General features: G+C 36.3%; 1 protein-coding gene across 2 annotated transcripts in view; it reads right to left on the reverse strand.

The window, feature by feature from the left end:
- Positions 1 to 26928, reverse strand: part of grik3 (glutamate ionotropic receptor kainate type subunit 3) — an 81475-nt gene that overhangs the window by 24799 nt on the left and 29748 nt on the right. The window contains exons 2-9 of one of the 2 annotated variants that reach the window (XM_027149340.2): positions 18822 to 18995; positions 18285 to 18542; positions 17893 to 18074; positions 16506 to 16559; positions 12653 to 12823; positions 11484 to 11627; positions 10337 to 10444; positions 1738 to 1851 (exon numbers count right to left, since the gene is read on the reverse strand). In XM_027149340.2, coding sequence (XP_027005141.2) covers positions 1738 to 1851; positions 10337 to 10444; positions 11484 to 11627; positions 12653 to 12823; positions 16506 to 16559; positions 17893 to 18074; positions 18285 to 18542; positions 18822 to 18995 — 1205 coding nt within the window. The remainder of the gene's footprint in view (positions 1 to 1737; positions 1852 to 10336; positions 10445 to 11483; positions 11628 to 12652; positions 12824 to 16505; positions 16560 to 17892; positions 18075 to 18284; positions 18543 to 18821; positions 18996 to 26928) is intronic. The other variant, XM_027149341.2, reaches the window with a different exon arrangement.

Consider the following 26928-nt stretch of genomic DNA (forward strand, 5'->3'; position numbering starts at 1 on the left):
GAAACAGTTATAGCCAATGGAGTGAAAACAATGTGTGCAGGGAAACTACATCAAATATCTTAATCTCCTTTCAGAGTGCCAGGTCTGACACGAAAAACGCCTGGTGCCATATTTGTGTGTTGGTGAGTCAGTAGGATATGAAAGCTTTATGACCTGCCACCTGCCACCTCAGTCATGTTTTGCCTCCACATGTCTTATGCTGGCTAGGTTTCTGTAGTGGCTTTCATGACAGCCTGGCCATCATGAGCTATAAGTGACAAAACCTGGCTGAATACATGTAATAAAACTGCTTGGTGGGTGAACAGTCACATTTAAGCTCCAACTTTATTTGTGAAAAACAATGTAAATGATAACCTGTGATTAAAAAAAAATGGCAACATACTATTTAGATATTATGTACTGAAGTATAAACATTTCCTTTTTTCATTTGCAGCTAAAGAGGTTCCTGAAGCTGACAGAACAAACACTGTAAACTACTGTAGCTATTCTCACACACACACACACACACACACACACACACACACACACACACACACACACACACACACACACACACACACACACACACACACACACACACACACACACACAATAAAAGCACTTCAAACAGAATTATGTAAAAATAACAAATAGTGAATGTCTGATCTTCGGGATGACTAAGAAATATTCACAGCAAAAGCCTATGAAAGATTATATACTCTATATGGCTCTCTGAATCAGCTATGGTTCATCATAATATGTTCTAGATTTTGTTCTGACATCCAAAATATATATGTTCTTAACTCACACATGATTAAACACCCAGGACCATCAGCATATCTACACTCACACGTCATACTTTAATTGTGTAGAATACAAATGTGTAAGTGTAATGATTTATAATCTCATTATTTGCGTTTCCTAGACAAAGATGGCTTCCCATTTTATTTTGGTTCCTTGTAAGGTTTCTTCTTTATGTTGTCTCTGGATGTTTTTTCCATAGCACCGATGCTATTGGCTTGCTTACTAGGAACCTAAATCTATATCTGGATCTCCTTAAAGCTGCTTTATGATAACAATCATTGTTAAATATACTACACATTTAAAATTTAATTGAATTAAGATAAATAACTAAAAAATCAGCTGTCAAGAAATGTCATGAGAAAAAGTTGTTCATTTATTTATGCAGATCAAGGGACTGCTATAGACAGCACCACAAAAGCACAAATTTAAGTGTTACTTTATAATCCAAGACTAATGTCAGTGTTTATCTGTGTTGTTAAATCATTTGCCTGCTCAAATACAACCCATAAATACTGCTTTAGTTCAACATCCCAGTGACAGCTTGTCAAAACCAGCTCTCCTTTAAATGAGAAGCACAAACACAGTGTCAAAAGCATCTGTGTAATGGAATGCAACATCTTTTTTATTTTAAATCATGCCACTCTTTGCCTACGTGGCATATATTTTCTGGTACCCACACTAATCAAAATGAATTTGTATCTAAGGCAGGAAATGCTAATGCACAAATACACTTTTTAAGATAACTTTAACATGCATTTTGGCCCAAAAAGGACATCGAGGACTTAAAGATCTAACTGTTTTAGTTGAATATGTCATTGTTATACAGTAAAATACTACCTACTAATGTTGTCTGCCTTTTGGATTGTACAATTATTTTAACCGTCAGCAGTAAGACAGAGAAGAGAGAATAAAAAAAAAAGTGGGAATTTGTTTTCGGTGCTTGTGTGACCTTACCAGTATTGTAGTGATGACCAGAGAGCGGTTGGAGAGTGAGTCAGTGATGTTCATGCCATTCCTCTTAGGGAGCTCTGTGATGTTCAGGCCTCCTGAAGCACTCCACTTTCCCACCTGCAGAAGATGAAAATTGTGTAGCCTAAGTGCACTGCACTTGCCTGTGCAATTCTTATGTTCCCAATAGCCCACGGTGCTGCATTAGTGGGGCCTGCTGAGCTCATCCAATGGCATTAGCTGATTGCCTATGTCACCTATATGCTATGAGGTCAGGGGGGAGGCACTATAAGGAGCCAGGCCCTGCAAACTCATTATGACCAGAGAAGGAGCAATCTAAGCAAAGGAAATTGCTTTCCAATTCAATTTCAGAAGAGAAAATTGTGAACAAAAGGCAAAGCTAGAAATTACCAATGCATCCATTACTCATTGATAACACTGTTTTATTGTCTTTAAGAAAGATTTCTCTGCAGTTTGTCTATACCACTCCTGAATGCAAATGTCATTTTAGCAACTGTCACTTTCTGTCTTAAGTTAACTTACACTGAAGACAGGTGTATTTTAAATATTCATCTAAATGTAGAAGCTTTCTCTAGTCTGTAAAATGACTGGGTTATTTTCTCAAGCAACACTTGACAAATGATCACACAAACTCTAATGAGTCATTAGTTCAGGAAGTGAAATGCCTAAATGCTTAATGCTATATCAGTATTTTCATGCATATTTTTAAATATTTTGGTGTCTTTGGAAGGCTTGAGTTGAGTTGAAAAAGTTGAGTTCTTACTAGAACATCTTATATAGTTTTAAAAATATACATTTTAAGCTAAACATTTTTGATAAGTGACTATACTTAATTATTATTTTGGGGATATCTAAACTTTACCTAAGTGTTATTTGGAACTGAATAATAGTAAGTTTTACATTTGAGGATGAGCACCCTGGATCAACCTCAGAAAAATATTTCAATATGCTAGCGCAAGCAAAGAATTGTGTTATAAATCCTTACAATGATAAAATGAGGTGTCGCCTATGACTTGCCAGGGAGCATGAACACCAACTAGGTTTCACAAATTTGCAAATTGTAACTGTGAATATTAAAATAACTTAGCTTGTCACTAATACTAATATTAGGTTAATCTAACATCAGTTCCAGTAGTTAATGTAACTGACTAAGCAGAGAGACAAATTCTAGCTAATTGTAAATATCGGTTATTTAAATTATATTTTACTTTTAAATTCTTCTTCTTCTTCTTCTTCTTCTTCTTCTTATTATTATTATTATTATTATTATTATTATTATTATTATTATTTACTGGTACATATATACGTTATAGATAAGTTAAAAAAAAAAACAATAATTATTTTTCACAGTTAAAAACATTGACTTATTGTTATTGTTAATGCTCCAGTACAAATTGTAGCAAATTGTTTTACTTTTACTTGAGTACATTTTTGGCTGGATATCTCACATTTTAACTGAGTAGGATTTTGACACATAAACTACACTTTCACTTAAATATAATGTCACTGCACTTTTTTTTACCACTCTGCATTAAGCAAGTCTAAAATGTTGAGGGTTATTAGCTTTCAAAGAGCCTTCTTAACAATGGCAGACGTTTTTACACACCCATCCAAGCGGACATCTATGAACTCGTTCTTTTGTAACCTGCTGTTTCAAAAACAAATTTGCTGAATCTTTCATGTCATAAACCAGAAGCTATTCATCTGATTGCATTTGTACTGATATGTTAGCTGTCTTAAGAGGAATGCAATGTGCAGAGCATGTGAGGAGATGGAAAAGCAGTTGGAAGACCAACCAAAAGCAAACTTGCTTCAGAGACTATGGAGTGTTATGCATTTGAAGTATAATTGATGGGATTTATTTGCCACTTTATAGCTGGAATGGCTCATTTTCTCATGCTGTTATCACTAACACACATCAAAATTTGCATACTAGTATGCAAAATAGTATGTGACAAAATTACACCAGCAGCTGTTGCTTTATAAAATATAGAGTAGTCTACTATTTAGAACAATGGTATGTGGTTTTGGATGTAGCCCCATTGTCCCGAAGAGGACAGACAGACGCAAGCGTCTTCTGGTTTTACTGAATCCAAGGGTGAGGCAATACTCAGTAACAACACTCAAGCTCACGGTCGGGTATATGGCATTAAATTAACCTTAAAAAACACACCACCTTGTAATGTTTTTGTCGCTGAACCATCTCATTGTACTAATTCCCAAACAGGATTTTTACTTGATAGTATTCTTAGACCCTGACCTACTTGTAGTAGCATGAGGATTACATAGCAGTTCACTCTGGATGAAAGCATCTGACAAATGCTATAAAAATAAATATGAAACTGTAACGTGAAGCAGGCTATGCTCGAAAACACAACTCGGGACAAGCAGATAAGAACAGATTGAACTCTTTGTAAACATGCACTAGATTGTGTAGTGTGAGTAGCTGTGTGACTACATACAGGTGATAATTATTAGCAAACAGGTGATTATGTCCTGCTTACGAATAAGTGTGAATAAGAGCTTGAAGTAATGTTGTGGCTGAAATGGGTAAATTTTTTTTATTCCTTAATGAGTGTCAAGTTAAAAATTCATATAAACACAGAGAGTTTTTGGTACTATTGATGTGACAGTGCTACAACTGCTAAGAAAAAATATTTAATTCCAAAATATAGCCTTGGGTTTGTTGCTGTGGAATCACAACGTAAACATGAAACCACTATTATATCTGATTATATATTATATAGCTTATAACTGATTTTTGATTAGTTTATACAGTACATGACATGTATATATTTTAGATCAAATAGCAATAAATTTTTATTTCCCTCTTAAATAGTGCTTAAAGAAACCATTCTCACTAAGGAGCCCAATCTTTCGCTTCAGGGAGCACCAGTTTACTCCTTTTTAATTTAGATGTTAGTCTTAGTAGTTTGGAGGTTTATAGATTTATGTGTGTATTCAGTACATCTATCTATACACTACCATATTTTCTTTTTTCAACTAACTGCCATATGCAATTATTCCAAATCCATTTTTAGTGCAGTTTAGATTAGCTAGAGATTTGATTGAAATTTAGGTAGAAATACTAGTAAACAGGAAAATAATACACAGACACAAACCTATTCAGATCTTTGAAGTAGAAACAGACAATATTTTTTATCTGGCTACATCTCCCCCTTACCTAAATTCAAAGCATTTCACTACCCACAGAGCAGAAATTCAAGAAATCCAGTTTATTCAAAATCACTGGATGTGTTTCAGAGCAAAGCAGTGTCTGTCTGAAGTTGTACTTGGGAATGTTTACAGCTAATTAAAAGACATAGACACATCCAGTACTAACAAAATTGGTTTACTCTGCATACACATTTCTTCCATGAGCAATCCTACTGCTTTCAGAATAAATATCTGAACAAATAAAGTATGTTTCGAGACGCACTCCCCTTCAGCAAGAAACAGAAACTGTACACATTGTGAAGCCACTCTTGAACAAATCATTAGTGTGGATGGGCCTGTAGCTGTCAACATTTATCCCTGCCTACACATTTGTAGCTGCAACACTGCTCTTCACCTTCCTGGATCAACAGAACACATGCCATCCCTGACACTGCTCATATTCAGGAAGCCAAGAGTTGAGCTGTTTTCATTCAAATTCACACACACACACACATACACACACACACACACACACACACACACACACACACACACACACACACACACACACACACACACACACACACACACATCATAAATGATGCCATAAAGGCCAAATAGTGCTGTCTGTCTGAGATATTTTGATTTGACACGCATGTTAGATACAGCACATGCAGAGTCTATTGAATTGCCCATGCACTGCGCTCGTACACTCAAGCATTTCATGAGTGCAATGTGGATGCAATTAAACATCAACTCATTATATGAGATTATGCACTGGAGTAAAACTTACTTAAAAAGCAGGAGGGTCCTCAGCTCCTCCACACTAATGCCAATCTAGAGCAACCACTACACCTAGGAAACATCTTATTTCAGTATGAGGTCAAATGTGGCCTAATATTCAATTAAAAGGGATTACTTACTGTATAAGTCCACTCATACACTCATACAGCAGCAGAAATAGTCTTAGCATTATTTTGCTCTTGTGATATGATATGATATGATATGATATGATATGATATGATATGATATGATATGATATGATATGATATGATATGAAGAAAATAACGTCCACAGACATAGCTAATATTAAAGCCATTTTGTAAAAGAACATTTCAATGGAACTGTCTTTGAATCCTGATAGCTATTACAAAAATACACTCTCTTAGAAAAAAATTGGACTGTTCTATGTTGGACATATATAGACTGAATTGGTTCTTTGACAATTCCAAACCATGAACTAGCACTCCCTGTACTCCCCTAAGGGGAGGCACAAAGGCTAGCATAAACTCTGTCCAAGGCACATGAAGCTACACAAACTTGGAGGAAAGCCCTCATATATGGATCACAGATGCATAAGGTTGGTTAGTATCACTCAGACTGACAGGGTAAAGAGCAATAATATTCCCCCTACCTAGATAGCATGGCTAATTAGGCTTTCTTGGTCTCCTAGTAAGATCATCGTTGGGATTTGAATTTGAATAGGGCGGAAGCTTTTCTGTTGTGACACTCGGTAGCCAACAGTTCAGCTATATTAACCAATCAGAAAACTTCTCTAAAAAAGGAAACAGGAAATTAAGAACTGGCTTGGTGGAGAACAAGCTAAGCCCACACTTGTCTAGTTACTGTGATATCTTTAACAGAAACAACTGATTAAATTGCTGAGATTGAACCAAGCATTCTAATTTCACAGAAATTCAAGACAGCAATGAAAAAGAAAGATATGGGACCAAGCACGAGAGAAAATCTCATAAGAGTAAAATGAAGAGAATAGCTGGTATGGCTTATATATTCTGGAGTGACTTGAGATTAACTGTCGCAAAGAGGCTTTTATATATATATTATATATATATTATATATATATTTATATTATATATATATATAATTTTCCTCTTTTATTTAAAATGTTTACCTTTGGTTAGTGCATCCAGGGCTTTATATGTGCTATCACTAATTTCACAAACCTAATGAAAATTGTATTATTTGTTAAATTATTGAGCTGTTTTTCTCTTATAGCTGTTTGTAGTGTCTGTAACCCTGCCTGTAAACAATCTGTTCTCATAAATACTAGGTCTACATGACCTTTAACATGCTACTCAGATGATCATCGTTCAGGAACTGCTCACATTCTACTTGCACATGAATTAAGACGAAGTACAAGTGTCCAAATAAATGTATTTAAGCTATATGATGGACTAATGCCTAAGCCATATTTACACACCTCGTTGCCAACAATAACATTTCAGACCTGAGCTCTGCTTGTCCTTAACAATGACAGTAATTAACAACGCTGGATACCATAATCCAATTTATTTTATGATCCACTAACTTGTGCAGTTGTTTCAACAGCCAATTTGCTTCATTGCTAAAGGGTAAAGTACTGTATTAGGTTAAGACATGCTCTTGCTCTTTATGCTTTCTGACATGTATAACAAATTAGACTAGGTAGTAATGAAGTTTAGTGTGCCATTATATTGTAATGCAGATTGTTATTTAACAAGAAAAAAAAACAACATAAAATTGTGTCCTCATAAAACACCATCACCAGAGAATTTACCAAACAACAGCGCAAGCTATTTCTATGCATTCAAGACTTTGATACAATCCAAGAAATCAAAGAGGAAGTCTATTCATTAGGGACAGTTGATCACTGCAATTTAACACCAGAAATCATTATTCACATAGAAATACGTTCACTCATTCATCTTTAGGAAAACCGCTGTATAGTGATCAAGCTGGATGTGAATCGGGGACCTGGGTGGAAGTTAGGTAAATCCACCCTGGATTAGATGGCTAAAAAGAATAATATGGGGATATATAAATTAGAAGATTGAAATAAACATTTAATATAACTAATATATTGGTAATATAGTGCTAGTAATTATTATAATGATCAGAGAAAATTTGGTATATTTCAACAATATGGTTTATGCCCTAATAATTCAGTGTCTTACTGTATATAATAGCACTTCGTCCAGCACATGCTATTATTGTCTCTTTTTTGTGTGTCAGTGTTCTTTTGTGAGCACAAATTAAGGTAGAGATACCAAATCAGGGTTATGAAATCAAAATGTGTGTGAGCTAACTTATCCTGCCTCCTGCTGTTCCAGGTTGTTGAAATAATAAACGCTCATGCTTTTGTTCATTGTTAATGTCCTGTAAATAATGCATGACCACATTTTCTTCTATAATCTACAGCTCACTATAAGTTCCTTTTGTCATTTAATTCATATAAAATGTTGAGTGAAGACAATCAGTGTTTTCTATAAAGATATTTCCCCTTATAGCAGAACAAGCAAAGGAACAAAAATTCTAAAATGAATTAATTGGAGTTATATTTATTTGCACTTGATGCTAAATGTTCACACACTACTAAGCTACAGACATCCAAATTAAAGTTTTCACAACTCCACACATTTCATGTTACTATTTCCTGTGTTAAGTCACTAACTCTATCTATTTATTAAGAGGCTATTTCATAATAATGGCCAAGAGACCGATTTATTTCAGGTTTCATTTACAACTTATAACAGTAGATTTTAAATCTGAAAAGTTTCTTTGTAAGTGTTTGTTGACATTTCTTTTTAATTGCTTGAAATTGAATGAAACACTTGTGGTGGCTTCTGTCAATACCTTAATAAGTATTGAGAGAAACTTGAGAGGAACATTAATAAAGACAAAGTTCAATTGTCTAATAAATATATTTAAGCTATTTGATGGACTAATGCCTAAGCCATATTTACACACCTCAGTGCCAACAATAACACTACCGACCTGAGCTCTGCTTGTCGTTAACAAAGACAGTACATAACAATGCTGGATACCATAATCCAATTTATTTTATGATCCACAAACTTGAGCAGTTGTTTCAACAGCCAATCTATTTCATTGCTAAAGGGTAAATTATTAGTTTAAGCTTGCTCTTTATGATTTTTGACATGCTGAATTTAGAATTTTCGAATTTTGTCGAGCAAAAAATGTTTTTTAAACAAGTCAAACTCTTCTTCTTCTTCTTCTTCTTCTTCTTCTTCTTCTTCTTCTTCTTCTTCTTCTTCTTCTTCTTCTTCTTCAACTCAGTCAGGTTTATGGGCCTCCTTGTCCAGACATGCATTTTCATTTAACTCCACAAACTTTTTTATGGTATTCAGGTCAAGGCTTTGTGATGGCCATATTACTTTCACTGTGGCTGTAAGACATTTTGTTACAACCTTGAAGACTTTAGGACCATTTCCCTGCACGAAAATTCAGTAGTAACTTCCTGGTCTTGGTGTCTTACTTTAGTATTTCTGAATAATCCTCCTCTGCATTATGCCATCTATTTTCTCAAGTGCACCACTTTTTCAGCAATCATCAATGCAACATGATGCTGTCACCCAATGCATCACAGCTGGGGTTGTGTTCTTCATGTTAAAAGCCTCATGCTAATTCCTCCATACATACTGCTGATGGCTAAATCTGACGAGAGAACACTCCACCAAAAGGATGATGATAATCTGCAAGCTGCAGCCTCCAAGTCTTTTCAGACCATGGTGATATACTGTAGACCTTGAATTGTGTATAGAATGAACTTTTTTTTTCTTGATGCATCCAGCCTCTTCACAAGTTTCTTTGTTGTTGTCTTGGGGTTTAGTTGAACCTTTCAGACCAAAGGATGTTCATCCTAGGAGTTCCTTTTTTGCCTCTTTCCTGAATGATTCAGTATTTGTGCTTGCCAAGATTTTTATGTTTGCATTTTGTTTATACAGTACGTTATTCCTAAGGAGGAACCACACTTGAGCAGGTACTGTATACAAATTTGCCTGATGCCTTGGCTACATTGCCTTAATTTCCTATGGTATTATGGCACCTTTCTACAGTCACAGGTGCACTCACAATTAACTCCTACTTATTACAATTGGGCAATCAGGAAGTTCAAAATGATTCTTAAATGAAATCAATTTCTAAAATGTTCCAGATTGTTTAAAGGGGGAGTCTTTTGCACTTTTGATATATTTCTGCTATAATAAATTATATCTGTCACTAGAATACTAGAATAAATCTGTCATTCATTCATTGGTCTAAAATAGCCTCTTATATAAACAGAGTAAATTGACAAAATAAATGTACTGTAGAATGACATATATAGAGGTGTGAAATAAGTCTTTTCATAGTATATTTACAACCCAAAACATACATTTCAGAGACACGCTTTTCTGTTCCATCATCTGTCATCTGCACTTACTGTAAGTCCAAGGTCATAATCACATTTAATGAGACACAGCTCTGTTTTGCTTAAACTTCATCCCAACACAACTCTCTCACAGCTCTCTGAATCGTGCCTAAGGCAGTTATGTCTGAGGTCTGAATAGCAATGGGAGAAATTTAAGTATTAAGTCCTCCTTTAGCCGTGTGTGAATTAGAGATGATTAGAGTAAATTAGAGTCGTCACCTTTTCCAGGCCATCCTCCTTCAGGTTTACGATGTCTAAGTCAAAATCTGTCCTCAGGCCAGTGGTTTTGTTGAAACACAAACGTCCGGTCAGGCCATCCCACTGAGACTGCTCAGAAAGAAAGAGAGAGGGAAAATGTTTCAAAGCACACACACACAAACAGTGGTAAGGTGTACTACATACCAGCACACCAGACTGAGCATATTTCCTTTTTAATTACATTTTACATCCCAGTGCTTCTGCTACAAACTCCCCTAAGATTTCAGTCTTAATTATTGGCCATCTCAGTCACACCACTCAAGAGAGAGAAAGCTTAAGAAAATATACATGGCAACCCTTAAATCCCTCTGCAACTGCTAACACAAACACACCCTCATTCACACTGCCACCAAGCCCAAAAGGGACTTGTTTAAAGGATGATGAGACTTCACAGGGACATTTATTCTGACTCAGTCAAATAGAAACAACACTCTCCACACTCTGTCTGTAGCCATCTTTTAGTTTCTTCTACACACAGAACAGTGCTCTACAATTCTAATCTGCTTATTATGAGTCACAATCACAGAGTCTCTTGTGAGTCAAAATAAGAGCTGATTATGCCATTCCCACTTGTGAGCAGAATGCACAGTGATGGGTTCATCTGGAAAGTAGGACACAAACAATGACACACACTGAGTTTATTACATGCATTTAAGGTGAAGGGGAAAAAAGGATTATTTTTTTTTTTTTTTTGTAAATCAAGAGCACTTGTTCTATTCTGGCAAATTTTTCAGTTGCAGACAAAAAGCCTGACTACATAGGAAGAGAAAATTTTTCTCTATATACAAAAGTAGAAAAAAATGCACCTATAGTCAGCTTTTAACAGACAACGGTCTGTGTTTTTCTCATGCAGATGTATAACCTTAAATTAAAGGAAACTTATTCCAACAAATATGATATGAATACAAATATTAAAATAGCACTTTTAACTAAACAATTCAGGAGCTGGCTTAATGTCAAACTCTGCAAACAATCCTGTAGTTCATTCTGACCTGCACTGAACAATTACTTCTAAATATCATCGACATATGTTAGCCAGATGCGAACGTGCATCCCAGTGGACAGGAACGAGGAATACAATGCCTCCACCCTTGGCTGCAGTCATTACCTCCTTAATAAAGCTCATGAATCGGCCGCCGAACCTCCAGGGCTTGTGGCGGTGACACTGCAGTGAGTTGACTGTCATCTGTGGTGCATGCTGGTAGGAGACGGATACAATGTGGACCGCGTCATATGTCAGAGCAGCATCTGTCTGAAATAAAGCAGGACACTATTTCAGCTGACATGAGCAGACGCAGCAGAGCGTGCAGCCGACCAACACACCCGTGTTTCTGCACCATTAGCAGAGGTGCATCAAAAGCATGTAAGTCAGGAGGAGGGGGGAAAGCAGAGATTCTGGCATGCACTGATATCTCAGCAGAGCAGCTCAATACACATCAGGTGGTGTTTTTCTTTTTTACATTCTCTGGTAAACAACAAAGTTCAAGAAGTTTTACATTATTTATGTCACACCCTCCTATGCAATGAGCTGTCTGAGTAACTGGAACTGTCCAGTTCAGCAAAAAGATATTAAAGGTACACTGCCTTAACATTTATAGTAAGATGTTAAGGGATTTTATGCGTATAGTATTTCCAGAATACATTAAAAGTGCTTGTAGTATTCATAGAAAATTCAATGCGGAAAATAAGCATTTTGTGTCCGTCAGACCTCTGGGAATACACTGGGAGAATATAAACTTCTGTAAAATATAGTAACTGATAAATACAACAAAGAGAAATAGGACATTATAGATGTTCATAATGAATTTAGCTTGCATGTAGAAGCCTTAATCCTTTTATCAGTGTTTCTAATTGTAACTGTAAATAAAACTCACATTTATCACAACTGATGAGTGATTTCAATGTTCATTAATAAGCTTTCCTTAATAAATGTAGACAATGAAATCAGAAATCTACAGATTATGTGACCTGGCAGCCTTAAAGTACTGTTTTATCTTTCATTTGCCTGATTATTATTAGAGAGTGTCTCGCATAGCCTATATTAACTCTAAGAACTAATCTAATAAATTTATCATACATCTAAGGATCAGAATTAATTAATACGGAGAAATCTGTTTCTTGTCTTCAAAGAACCTATGCACATTTATGCAAAATTGAATTTTCTTTCATTCTTATTGCATATGTTGTTTTTTCTACAACATTCAGTATGTTAATCTTTTAGCAGAAACAGAGGCGCTTTGAGTGTAGCAAACAATAAGCATATAAAATAAAGCATACCGTCATAATTCCTTCCAGCAGACCAGAATCAGGTTTTGGAGGGATCTGCTTCTCTGTGGACCATTTCTCCACAATGGAAGCCACTTGAGGATTATCCACATTTAGGATGCGGAAACCGGTCATATTGACACCACAGAAACGGTAAGGCTCTAGATTGATGGCCATAAGATCCTGAAAAGGAGGAAGAAAGAAAAGGAAAGGAAAGAGGAGGGAGAAGAGAAAAGACAACCTTTATCCAGGGTTGAATTGAACCTTGTTGTTGCTGGGGGAAAAGGCTGCTTGACTCTTTGTCTCATAATAAAAGACCGCGATATAGCAAGGGTAAAAAGACATGCAGTGGGAAAATGAAGGACAGTGAGGATAATGCTGTATTTCTGGGCTGCAAGGATATAGAGGATGAGGGGGTGTAGGTTGCACAAACCTCAGTATATGATATCAGAGACAACAGTCAGCCTCTCAATAGCTGATTGAAACAGTTATTTCCTCAATAATCCTGTGTTCATTGTTCTGGTTCTGTGCAACCATCCATAAGTATGCCACCCGATAGTGAATATGGCCCTGGCACTGAAATGGATCACAGTGTCTTTGGATTCAAAGCCTTTTTCACAGCATGAATAAAGGATTGGAATTTCACATATTGAAGCAATGATGTGCAACTAAACCTATCAAAATGAAACCACTTGTGTGAAAAAAGGGGGGAAATACAGTTTATTAGCTATAGACAATGTTGATAGATGTTATAGAGCAGTCTGTAAACAACTAAATTAGATGATCAGCATCCCAAATTATTTAAGGACTACAGTATGACAATGTACAACTAGAGACTTAAATTTGGTGGTATGGTGATGAAATGGTTACGGCTGTTACCTCACATCTCTTATACGGGTCCCCTGTACTTGGGCTACTCTGTGTGTTTCCTCTAGGTTCTCTGGTTTCTTTCTATCACCCAAAACATGCCAGTAGGTGGCTTGGCTAAAATAAATTTCTCCGATGTGTGAATGAGTGTCTGAATGTGTATGTACACGGTGCCATGAATCTCATCAAGAGTAAACTCTGGCCCTGTGCCCAGCATTCATGGCATAGGCTCTGGATCCAACTAAAACATTGTGATCCTAACTAGAATAAAGATGTAAGAGTTAAAGTGTCTTAAAAGACTTTGCTATTCCATTATTAGCAGAATAGCACTGTTGGCTCTATGTTTCAGGTTCTGTGTTACTGATCAGAAGGTCGGAAGTTCAAGCACCAGCACAGCAAACTGCTGCTTTTGGGCCCTTGAGCAAGGACCTGAACTCTCTCTGCTCCAGGTCTATGTATCAGGGCTGATGATGGGCTCTGACCCTAGCTTGCTAACAAGCTGGGCTATGTGAAACTATTATTTATAAAAAATTACATATATTCTTATAAATAAGTTATATATACACTATAATTTATTCTGTAATGATTGTTTGTATCAGTGCCAATATTTAATAATTTAATTGGTTTATGTAAATACTATGATTATGTTAATATCAATCTTGTAATTGGAAACTTACGGAAGGACTTAGATTAAAGAACTTAAGTTTAGTATCAGCAATGAAATCATGTTTTGATGAGAAACGTAACATTTATATAAACTATACATACAATATGTTTGCTTAAATATGACTGGACACATTTTTTTTTTCAAAGCAAACCCTTAACACTTACCGATACAATAGCTATGGGGACAAAGAAAAAAAAAAGTCAAATCATTTGAAAGAAGGAAAAGAAGCTATTAGTCCTGGAGGCAGCTCTGTTGACTTTTCACGGTCTGATACGTCAGAAGCTTCCTCCTCTCAGATGATAAAATAGAAACATTAAAGCCAAATTCCAGTGGAGTGTAGCTGTGTTGCTGTAGAAATGATATGTTCTTTTATCACCTCACACAACGTCTATTTAGGAAATAAATTCTAGGCTGTGACTGAAATCTTAAGTAGATATCGAGTTAGTTTATTATACTTTGCATTGGGATAGTCTATTTTTACACTATATTAATTTATCTTGGTGTCTGTGCTTAAAATTTAGTCACATCTGAGTTATGAGCCCTTACATGGATATGCCTTGAAAGAGATGTGTAAAAGCGTAGATGGATTTATAGATGGATAGACAGATGGTTGGACTGACACACAGACAGATAGAAGGATGGGTGGATAGATAGATAGATAGATAGATAGATAGATAGATAGATAGATAGATAGATAGATAGATAGATAGATAGATAGATAGATAGATAGATAGATAGATAGATAGATAGATAGATAGATAGATAGAAAAACAGCTAATGCTGAAACACAATTCACTTGACAAAGTATTACAGCAGTGTTCCTGTGCTGTGGTGTATGAATGATTTACTGCAATAAACACAGACTTATACACAGCAGAACACAACTATTTTCATGCTGCTCAAATTGAGGAATGAAGTCGGTGTATAAATACAAAAACACAATAAGGCGATTGCTCAGTTATTCATCTTCATGTCAGTGAACTTACTGTGTTGGATATTTAATAGACTTTAATTGGTAATATATGGCAAAATCTGTTGTCTTGAAAAGCAACAGATTTCTGATATAGTAATATATAGTAGATATAGTAATTCTGATATATTAGATATTGTGAAATACTTAAACTAAAATCTGCTGTAAGCACACCATGTATGCTGCAATGCATATTAACATCGCTGGCATTAATATCAATATTGCTTGTATAGCTCATCCATCATAGTCTTCCAGTTCTATAGTTTATCTGTCATATTTAGAGAACATTACCTCTGCTTAGTTTCACTGAACCAAGATTATTTTGAAATGAGACCATGACCAAACTGGCACACTTTGTATTGTCACATACCATTTACTATGATCCCTACTCTTACACTTAGCAGGTATAAAGCACAGTGTGTCATTTGGGCATAGATTAAGCCCTCTAACAAACTGCGGGAGACTCATGGACTAACGTTGTCTCTGACTACGCTCTCCTTAATGACTGATGGTGTTGCTAATGACTATGGGAACCCAAAGCAAACCAGATATTGCAAATATTTCTGTCATTGATTTATCTTTCCACTGTTTAAAGGAGACCATTTGTTATTTGACAATGTCCATCATAACCCCTACACATGTAATGTGTAGCTTAATATGTGTACCACCTAATGCATGTGGGTTTCTTTCTGCAGAAAACAAAAACTACATATTGTAGTTATATGATTTATTGAAACCATAGCGGATTCCTTTAAGTATAAGAATACAGAAATTCTCATTCCTGTAAAAGTGTGCTTTTTTTTCTGTAAATAATAACTAGTATAATATATTAAATATCAATGTACAAATACTGAGATGATTTGTATTCAGACTGTGATGCACAATAATCCTTAAACAGGGTACAATAAGCTTTTGGTCCTAGTGTCCCTGCTTTGCAGTTTGATACATCAGAAGCAATAAAAGGGCACTCAGAATTGCACAGGAGAGGCAGAGTTGGCATTTAAAGAGTTGAGTCAGAATATCACTGTAAACATTTGGGACGGTTTTAATTCAAAGGGCACTCAAATGCTGGGTTAATAGCTTAAGCATTTCTACCTCAATTAAACTCTTAGCTTACACAATCAATTGACTATCTGTTGCCTTTATAGAAGCTTTTCAAAGAGTTTTGTTGACTTAAGCTGCCGGTGGTTATTTACACACGGATACCGGAGACACCATTACACTGCGGATTTGTCAAACAAATTTGCTATTATGGAGCAGCTCCAGTGCCTATTGGCAATTAAAAGCTATTCATCAAAAAAAAAAAAATCAGGATGAAAATAAATTAGATTTAAACTGCTCGAATGAGTTTGGAATATTACCAGAGTAGTAAAGATGTAGTGGTAGTACTCTGTCATCATTCCCATCATCTGGGCCTGGAGTAGTGCATCAGGAAAAAAGGTACATGGTGAGGTGGAAATGAGGGAGAGAGAGAGAGAGAAAGAGAGAGAGATAAATGCAAGACAATGAAAAAGGTCAGCACCTCAATTTACAATCAATATAAACGACCAACTCAAAAAAGCTAGGGGAAACCAAATGTATTTACAACTGCAGGACAGATAAAAAAACAGTGGACTCTATGTCCATATTGACTCATGTCTGATACCACACTTACTGCAAAGGTCAGATGTACACACAAATGACAAAATCCAACTTGACTAAAGTCTTGTCCCCATTTGTCTGTTCAATGGATCAAGAAAGCAAAAGTTATACAAGCACTCTTCCACCAGCAATTTTGACCCTTACTCAAAGAGAGTGATCATTTTATCCATCTTCCACATTCACTCCCTACTGCTTCACTCTTTCAATCCCCACTGAATGTCCTGGATTTCGCAGGGTGGCAATATTTCCTCTTAATTTAAACCGTCTTTTGTGATGCAAACCCAAGGTTTAACCAACCACTAAAAGTACATTTTCAGGTATGTCTTTTTCTCTTTTTCAAACAAAAAAGAGTGAACAAGGTCCATCTTGTCTACCACACTAGCATTAAGGAAATGTATGGACGTCATGAGCCATCCAGGCTGTCTGATTTTACCTGCAATATTTACTCGTATGTGTCCGTTCTAATTCCTGCCTCCCCTCCCTCCACATACACATATCGCTCTGGTTTTTAAAGCCATATGGGATTTGGCCTGCAGACAGCTTCGACACACTTCCTGTCCTGTCACATTTCCCATTTCCTTATGGCCCGAAGGGAAATGCATGTACTGTAGCGACAGAAGTTCAGGTGAAGCTTACACAGAAAGGCAGGCTGTAGACAGGTGACCAGAAGAATCAGGGTTAAAGAAACCACTTGCTCATGAGTTCTAGTATGAAATAATGAGGTCTTTCTTTTGACCTAGAAAACAACTGTTGGTAGTTTAAACTCATCAAAGTAAGGGTAGAATGGTTTGAGTTTAAACAGTCAAAAACTTTGGGGAAATAAGAAGCTTATAAAACTGTTGCACTTTAAGCTTCTTACTGTACCTGTCTTATATAACTATGATATGAAAAATGATTTATCCAATATCCTCTTTGGCTCCAGGAAACCATAGGTCACCATGCAAGATGGTATTTACCCAATAGGTGTCAGCTCAAAAAGAGTCCGGCTAAATATGCCAACATGTCTTTAAATAAATAATTCCACATTCCTCTTTTACGACATCAGTATATATTAGGCCTAGTTAAGAAAATGGTTTATGTGATGCAAAAACAAGCATGCAAACTGACATGTTTAAGAATCTGTGCAGCCATGATATGGCTACAGTCAAAGATGATGCGGAACTCTCGACTCCTCTTCATCTCCTTCAGCAGGGGACGTGTGTCAGTAGTGTCCAGAGGGAGTTGTCGGATCTTCAGCCTTATATTGTACCTAGATGGGGCCATGATTAGCTCCTGGAGTCGAATCAAACCTGTACAGAATATGCATAACCAAACATTTTTATCATTTAAAAACCTGCTGTTTATTTTTTTCATTCAATGTTGAGTGGAAATAATTTTTTGTTCTGTGTGTGTGTGTGTGTGTGTGTGTGTGTGTGTGTGTGTGTGTGTGTGTGTGTGTGTGTGTGTGTGTGTGTGTGTGTGTGTGTATGTAACCAAGGAGGTATTATACAGTATCTCACCAGTGCTGTCATCATACACCACAGTTGCTGTTTTCCACTTGAGGAATTGCACCAAGTCCAAGATGGCATAGCTGAGGGAGGAGTAGTCTGGGTACAGGTTGGCATAAAATGAGTCTCTGTTGTCCATTGGGTGATGTTTCCACCTTACTTGGATGTGCGGAACCTCCAGTGCATTGCAGATGGACTGTACTGCATTTGACGAGGAGCTATGTGATGGCCCAAATATGGCCACAACACCTAAAGACAGCTGGTCACAAGCTGAAAAAGTAAAGCTCATGTTAACACATGTTCAGACAGGAATAAAATACCTGTGTGTATGAGTGTATACGTGAATAAAATGACATGGATTGACTAAACAAAAGTAGACATTAATCAGTGAATACAGGTTTGGAAAGAAAACATTAACAATCACTGAAAAGAATTAGCTCCTGGACATCTATACAAATTACTGATCACTTATTGCAATTATCATTATCTACTTTTGCAATTATTTCAATGGTATAGTCTGATTAACTTTATTTGATTGAGTTGGCTTACCTTTCCTTGAGGCCTCAAAGCTATCGTAGATATTAATCCGCTGGATGTCATATGTTAATGTTGTGTTTGGCAATAATGTCCTGTTTCTGTTGATGTTATTGACAGCAAATTTAAAGGCCAGTTCCTCTGCACTAACAAGTGAGACTGGCCCATCTGTTTGTTCAAAAATCCCTCCTGTAAACCAAAGAGAAGACTATGTTAACACAGAGCAAACCAGTCAAAATTGTGTTTCAGTCCTACATAAAAACTTCTGGTTCTAAACCTCTGGCTGTAATGTATCAAGTAAACTATTGTGTGTGCCATAAGGCACCACATTAGATTTACTCAGCAAATAGATGGAGTCTGAATGCATTCAGGGTCCTGGTTGTGAGTTTCAGCTCAGGCTTTTAAAGTTCAGAGCCATAATGGAGATGAGGGCAGACAAGACAGGAGGAAAAAAAGCAAATAGGCCCATCAAAGGTTCCAAGCCATTTTCAGGCCAGTAGGTCTATAATAAAATGGACTATTATGTGGAATGTGGAATGTTAGATCTTTAGGGACCTGTTCAAACATTTTTTCAGCCACTTTACTTCACAATATACTGGGATACTAGAAATTCATTAAATGGTGTAAGTAATTATAGTACAACAGGGTTGACTTCTTAAATCAGAAGGTATCCATTCATTTTCTCTTGCAGCGGCATATATGTTTAAATTAATGTATTATCATTACTACAGTGACAGCTCATTCACAGGGACTTGTATGGTGGACACCACATCTTATAATAAAGAATGAAATTATATGTTGTTTAATGTGTCATTATTATATGGAAGTTCAGCTGTCAGTCCTTTGTAATGATTTAATTTGTAAGACACAGGAGAGTTTTAAGGAGAGAGGACTAGGTACATTTCTTTTTGGCTTATTAACTTTAAAAGAGAAATAAAAGATGACTGGTGAGCAAATGATTATAGCTGCTCTATCATGAGATATAACAGTAAATGATTGGTCTCAGAGACAATCCACAACTGACAACAAATTAAAGATTGCATTGTGTTGTAAATTTCTAAATATATATTTCTTATCTATAGAGTAAAAATAGTTACTGTTGTGAAATGAATGTTGTATAAGCAGAATAACACCTTTTGGGCTATGCATTGTATTGAGCCATGTCATTATCCAACATCCTTAAGGTTTATTAATACTGTTGGATAAACTTCAGCATCTCCAAACAAGTTAGTTATAACAATCAATTCTGAAATCCAGGGGCCTCTCTGGTAGGTAAAGGTTATAAGGTTATAATATAACTATCCACTGTTTGGGATTCGATAACGTAATATTAGATTTTTATGTTTCCAACAAATAATTTAACCTAAAGCATTTAGAAAGCAGACAGATCAGCAATGACATAAACCATGTTAAACTGTACACACAAGCAAAGCCATCACCCCAAAAGCATTTAATTTAAGTTGCAGCTTCTTGTACCACAGCAGGGGTCATCAGCTCCCTGAAGTGCTGTGATCTTCCCTAAGCATCAGTTGCTACAGGATCCCAGTCTTCCACTTCAGAGCTCAGAGCAGCAGCTACAGAGCAATGCACTCTCCGCTATTTATGACTCCAGCCCCACTCGCATTCCGGAGGGAGGCGATGCATAAACTCTGTGGAAGGAGCTTGGCACATTAAAATAAATGAATCCTGCCGTTTTGCAGGGAAATCTCATTAGAGTACATTAAGTAATTGCTGGAGTATATACTAATTTGACTGTTAAGAGGATAAAATGTGCATTGCTCGGAAGCACTTTAACAAATTTAATAAACATGTTGGGTACCAGCTCCTTGGGAGGAAAAGAAATCATGGAATAATTCGAATTGCCATTTTCAGAATACCTTGTCATAAGCATAATGCAAAGTCTTAAAGTTCAAGGATTTTTCTGTCAAATATGGAGTAGGCAAACTGGACTGAAAAACAGACAGGAAAATATAACAAGGCTGAATAGGATAATGTTAGTAGAAATTTAAGTGTCAATGCTTCAGTTACTTAATGGTAAATCTAAAAGGCCAAAAGTAAATTGAGCTGTAAATGTTTGATGTGAGATTTCTCTCCTCCTTAACATTAGTCAATTTTGTTTGTGATTAACTTGTTTCCTATTCCTAGGCAGAACTACAAAAGAGCTTAATTAATCTCTTGGGCCATAGCCTGAGCAGAAAACATGCGCTCATTACAGCTGCTGCTTTTCATAATATAGCCCTTAGTGAGCTTATTTAGAATGTGAATGAATGGGTTTCAGATATTTCACTGAAATTAAGCATATCCAAAATGGTATTCACAGGATGCCATACTGCACGGTTGAGCTAAACAATACCTCACAAGGTTCAGCTAATTAATACATTACAGATATGTATTAATGTATTGTATTAATGTATTATTATTACATAATGGTTTTTTTTTTATTTCTATTATATAATAATATATTTTGCGCTGTTATCCTAAAACATAAAAAATAACATAAATCTGTCTTATTCAAGAACAATTTGTTATGATGAACCAGGAATAATGGTTGTATGTACTGTCCCAAAAGACAAGCTTTACTATATTATGTTTTGTAGTAAAAGGCCTGAGAGTCTAGATTCATGTTTGCATTCTTTATTTCAGCTTAAGTCATGAACCATTATATAATATAAAAAATATAGAGAGTTCATATTCTACTATTAAACAAAGCATACATAGTGAGCAATATTTTGATATAGGCTTCATTATCTGTGCAACTGAAAATATCAATATCCTCAACCTCAATAGGTGAAAATGTTTAGATCTAGTGATCTATCCATCTGTATACAGGTTGTCTAGGCTGTATAGATCTAAAAAAAAAAAAAATGCAACCAGACTTTAACTATCACAACCAACATCAAAATGGTTAATGTTTTTCTTGTAAATTATCATTAATATCATTCAGTTTAAGCACACAAACTATTTAGACTTTTAAGAATTTAAACTTGCTGAAGTGCTCAAATCTCCATACAGTTTTCTCTAAGCTTTTGTTTCCTCTAGCCCACTCAATTTTGTCTCCATATGTTCCTCATTCAAGCTTGTTCATTCCCCCATCCAGGCGGTTATGAGCTGTGCCTGGGTCTGCACAACAAGACAATATCATTATGTTTCTGGATGAATGTATGCTAGCAAACTGAGCAATTTCGTCGAGTTCTTTTGTATTCATGTCCTTCTCTGGTAGGGTTCCCAGGCTGCCTGTGAATAGCTCCACTGCTCCCCGGAAGCACAATGCAACTTTGCTGCACAATGGCTGAGAAGAATTGAGCCAACAATGGCTAGTACTAAACAATTACAGCAAACTACCAGCATTGTGCACAACATTGACCAATCACACTGAACACAGCATTTATTCCATTTCCATATCCTCAAAAGAAAACTGAAGATGCAGTGGGGTATTCCTCTGTGCTTAACTGCCAAGAAATGTAATTCAATCACTTGATAAATAAGCACATTTATTTAAAATCTGTCACTGTGTAATGTTGTTATTTACATTTAGCATGTATATCAAATCACTGAAGACGATTTGTACAAAGAGTAATAAGTGAGTACAAGTGAGGAACTGGTGATGTGACACATTAAAGGTGTGATTTAATGAATGTCAGGATTTGTTCATATTTTTAAATGCTGCACATTTAGACTGACATTCTCCACTTTAAGTTAAGATTTGAAGTCAAATAAATTTGGAAAGTGCTCCATTATTCTCCTATAAATCATTTTGATATTTTTTTTAATTTAACGTTTTAATTTTAATCCCTTGCTTATTCAGGGATGACACTCGGAGCCCCTTTTGCTATCGGCAGTATTTAAAGTCATTTAAAGTACAGTTTTCTAATTTCATGTTGAACAACATTACATTTAACCACATATGGTATGTGACATGGGTTAATACATTCAGAATGTTTAATGAGAAAACACAATATGATTAAATTATGCTACATTTTCCCATTTCCTATATCAGCTATACATCTGACGATATCAAACGCTCACATTCCTTTTTTTATTTGATGTGATTAGTAATACTCATAGAGGCCCGAATGCACTAATATCCCTGCTGTCAAATAACTGCCAGGTAACAACATATTTGTAAAATCTAATTTTATGCTCAAATGACTCTACTCACGCAATTTATCGCAGCTTTCACTCTCCCTTCCTCGTTCACTCACTCTCTTTCCCTCTCTCCAGCTTAGCAAGGTTTATGATCACATTATTATTCAGAAACATTCACAGTGGATAATGTGACAGAGCAGAGCTGCTATTTGAGCCCTTTATCACAATGAGTTCTTTTGCTGTTCTAGCCCAGACCTAATTCTCTCTCCTCCACACCAGACCTGGACATGTGTAGCTCATTCATATGCATTTGTTAAACACAGTTCACGAAAAGATTCACACTAGAGACAATAACACAAATTCATCATTATGAGTGACATTGAGAACCACATCCACATGAGAGTTGAGTAAAACACTGGCAGAGAACCAGCAGGGTGGACTCAAAACATGCCTATCACACACTAAAATATGTGAGGTTTATATCTTTCAGAGAATATAATACACAATTTATTCAACACTGGATAGTGTATCATTAACTGTTATCATGAAGGTTTGGAGTTTTAGTGACAGAATGTCTAGTGAATATTGTTGTGTGTCAGATGAATTTTGCAGAGGATGCGCACACATGTACATAGATAGACACACAGACAGACACACAGACACAGCACATGGGAACAGAATCAAATGCTTGGCATCATCATACATGGTGAGACAAAGAAGCGAGAGCTCAGCAGGAGAGAAGCCAGGCTTTTTCATTAGCAGCAGCTGTGAGTGCTGTCGCTGGTGGCCATGGACCTAATGTCACCCACTGCATGGCATTTCATGGACATGATTCTGTTATCTCCAGTGCCACTAACAGCAAATTTCAGGTGGTATGTGTGCAAAGTTAAAAAAAAAAAAAAAAAAAAACTAAAACTGGATTTATTTATAATACAATCATTTCACTTTTTATCTATTATAATCGCAGCAACAATTCTTTAGGTCCATGTAAAAAAAGAAAAATATACCTATATATCCATAACCATATATGTAACCACGTTGCTTTCATTTTGTGGCTGCATTTTATTAAAAATAGATTTACCACAAAACCCCAGCATGGCGTCTATGACTATAATGAAAATGTTAAACTCTAAACTGCACCCCAACAGCTCCTGAAATAACTGACAAACAATAAACAGTAACTTGAAATTAGCTTCATTTGAACAGAGCTTCACTGATGATGTAAAGGTTATTTTCCATGTTATGCTCAGTGAAAGCTGCATTCCCTCGGGCACCATGTTTTGCCCCACACACACTCTGAATTTCAAGACTCACCAGTTTGCTCCAGTATGAAGACTGAGCTCCATTAACAGCCCAGCTGGCACACTTTACCCCATTATTCCTTCCCTCCACAACACGCACACTCACACACACACACCATGACATTTCTCTCTGAAAATGCACACACACAAGAAGACTCAAAAACTGTTCACAAAATTAGGGCTATGAATGAACAAAGAATAAAGTGGCTAAATGTGACAGGGAAAATGCACTCAGTGTGTGCTGTTAATATTAGGAATTTGTCGTCTCAGCCTTTCCCCTATTCAAACAATTCATCATCCGATCCATCTGGGTATCGACAAAAGCATCTGAGACACACAATCCTATTTTAGTCTCCAGTAGAGAAACAGTAGGAGGTTCTAACAACAGACATCTGTGTGTGTGTGTGTGTGTGTGTGTGTGTGTGTGTGTGTGTGTGTGTGTGTGTGTGTGTGTGTGTGTGTGTGTGTGTGTGTGTGTGTGTGTGTATGTGTGCGCGCACCTCTTTCTGCAGCTTGGGGGCATCATTTTCATTAAGGCGACACTAACAGACCTTTTAATTCTTGAGCCAAAAACAGCAGACCGGATGTATCCTGAGGGTCAAATACTCCCATGAAGAAAATGGATCTCCAAAACCCAGATCACAGGGTAAGATAACCACTACACACTGGCAGTACTAAGGGTGGTGTAATTGACATTGATTTTACACTTTAGGAAGCAATTAATATCTAAACTGAGTTTAGCAAGTGAATAGTATTTCCAATTTTGTTGGAGAAAGTGTTGACATTGTTTATGGACTATACATGATTAGCTGGCTCTTTAAAGATGTCTTCGTTCTGCTACAAAAGAGAATATAATTTACTCAGCTGGTTCCTTTAAGATCTGTTTTTACAGGGCAAAAGAAATTACTTTTATTGCTGTCATTTTCTACATCTAGGCTTGAAAATCTAGGCTTTTTTTTTAATATATTAGAAAAGATATTCTAGAATAGCCAGAGGTGGTGCTGGCTTATATAAGTCAAGGATTCCCTACTCCCGACACACCTTATTAAGCTCATCATCTAGCGGTCATACCCTACCATGCGTTGATCAGTGAGAACTGAGTGCCCAGGACAAGAGTTCACAAGCCTATATTGAAGTGCTGAACTTCTGTCCACCCGACTAGAGATTAGATTACCCCATTTTCAAGGTGCAAGCGGACAAGACTAAATATAAAATTGCCCCACTTTTGACTAAAGAGGCTGTTCCCATGCAAACCTAATGCTGGGGGAGGGTCAGGGCATATCTTTTGGGACACCCCTGGCTAATTTCTAGGACAGGAGCGACTAAAATGGAAAATAAGTGGACTTTTCTCCGGTCGTTTTAACATCCCCTGGAACAAACCCAATAAATGAGTGTATGACATTGGGTCCACCTCTGAATAACTTGAATTTTAGTGGTCATATAATATTTAGGTCTCAACTCTGATGCACTAATACCTTTTCTGGTTCACTGTGCGCTTTAGGAATATATGGATAACCCAACATTTTAAGGTCACTAATATAGCCGATATAATTAGTATGAACCATTCAAAATAGAGGATATGCAATCATCTAGAGAAATCAGTGTGCACCGCTTTTACATATTCCAAGTCCAATTCTTTTGTCTATCATTCTCTACTCATTACTGTCTCATATAGAAGCATGGTTGAATCACAGGGAGATAAAAATAATCTGACACAGGTTGTAGTCTTCAATCATGCGGTGCTATGCACTGAACATCATTTCTTATGAGTATCATGTAAATGCATTTTAAAATAACTACAACATATGCTTACAGAAGAGGTAGAATTAAACCTCTGCTTCAAATATTTGTCAGAAGATATGTATCTCATTCAGCAGACTAGTCATTTGTTGAGTGCCATGAGAGCTTTCTTAACATTGTCGTCTCACTTCAAACACTGTCTTTACAGGTGTGTGTCTTTGTTTTGTCTTTGTGTGTCACTGTCTTTGTTTTATCACGGCGGATCCATTGTCCCTGACAATGTTGAATGCATCTTTTCAAAGCCAATTAAAGCCTGTAGAAGTGGCTGCACTATATTGATTGCACGAGTTCTTACAAATTTAAATGAACACAAGAGGAATTCTGTCACTGACATGACGTGAGTTAATGTGCCTTAAGTGTCTACACAGGAAGTCAGGCAGGAAGAACTGACAATTGTTCAAGGACACATTTTATTACTTGCTCAGTTCAAGTCAAACAAGTCTACAATACACCGCTTTCTGCATTATGAGGAGGTATAGTTCCTCACATAATAAAAACAATGCACAAGAGATAAGGAAAAATCTATGATATAAGAAAGACCTACTCATAATTTTATGGTGCTTGCACAATATTGCTAATGACATCAATATCTTGGGTCAAAAAGCATTCCACATTTCCATTGACTTATTCACTGTTCTGAATACATTATTCACTGTTTTCATCGACGTATTCATTCCTTTGATTGAAAGCTAAGAACAGTGTTAATCCCCTTTAGGGAGAGTTTTCAGTAAGAGGTTTTTCCCATCCTTTTTCAAACCTTTTTTGTTTGATCTAAAAATGTATATGTAAGCACATGTGTCTCCTGTCCTATTTGATTGCATTAGATCAAAATATTTAGGAAATGTATCTTCCAGGAAAATTCTACAATGCATGTACTGTTCATTATCCTGGATCCTTAACTATTTTTCCATCAATGGTTTATCAAACTTGATCAA

The sequence above is a fragment of the Tachysurus fulvidraco genome, chromosome 3, assembly GCF_022655615.1.
Source record: "Tachysurus fulvidraco isolate hzauxx_2018 chromosome 3, HZAU_PFXX_2.0, whole genome shotgun sequence".
NCBI lineage: Eukaryota > Metazoa > Chordata > Actinopteri > Siluriformes > Bagridae > Tachysurus > Tachysurus fulvidraco.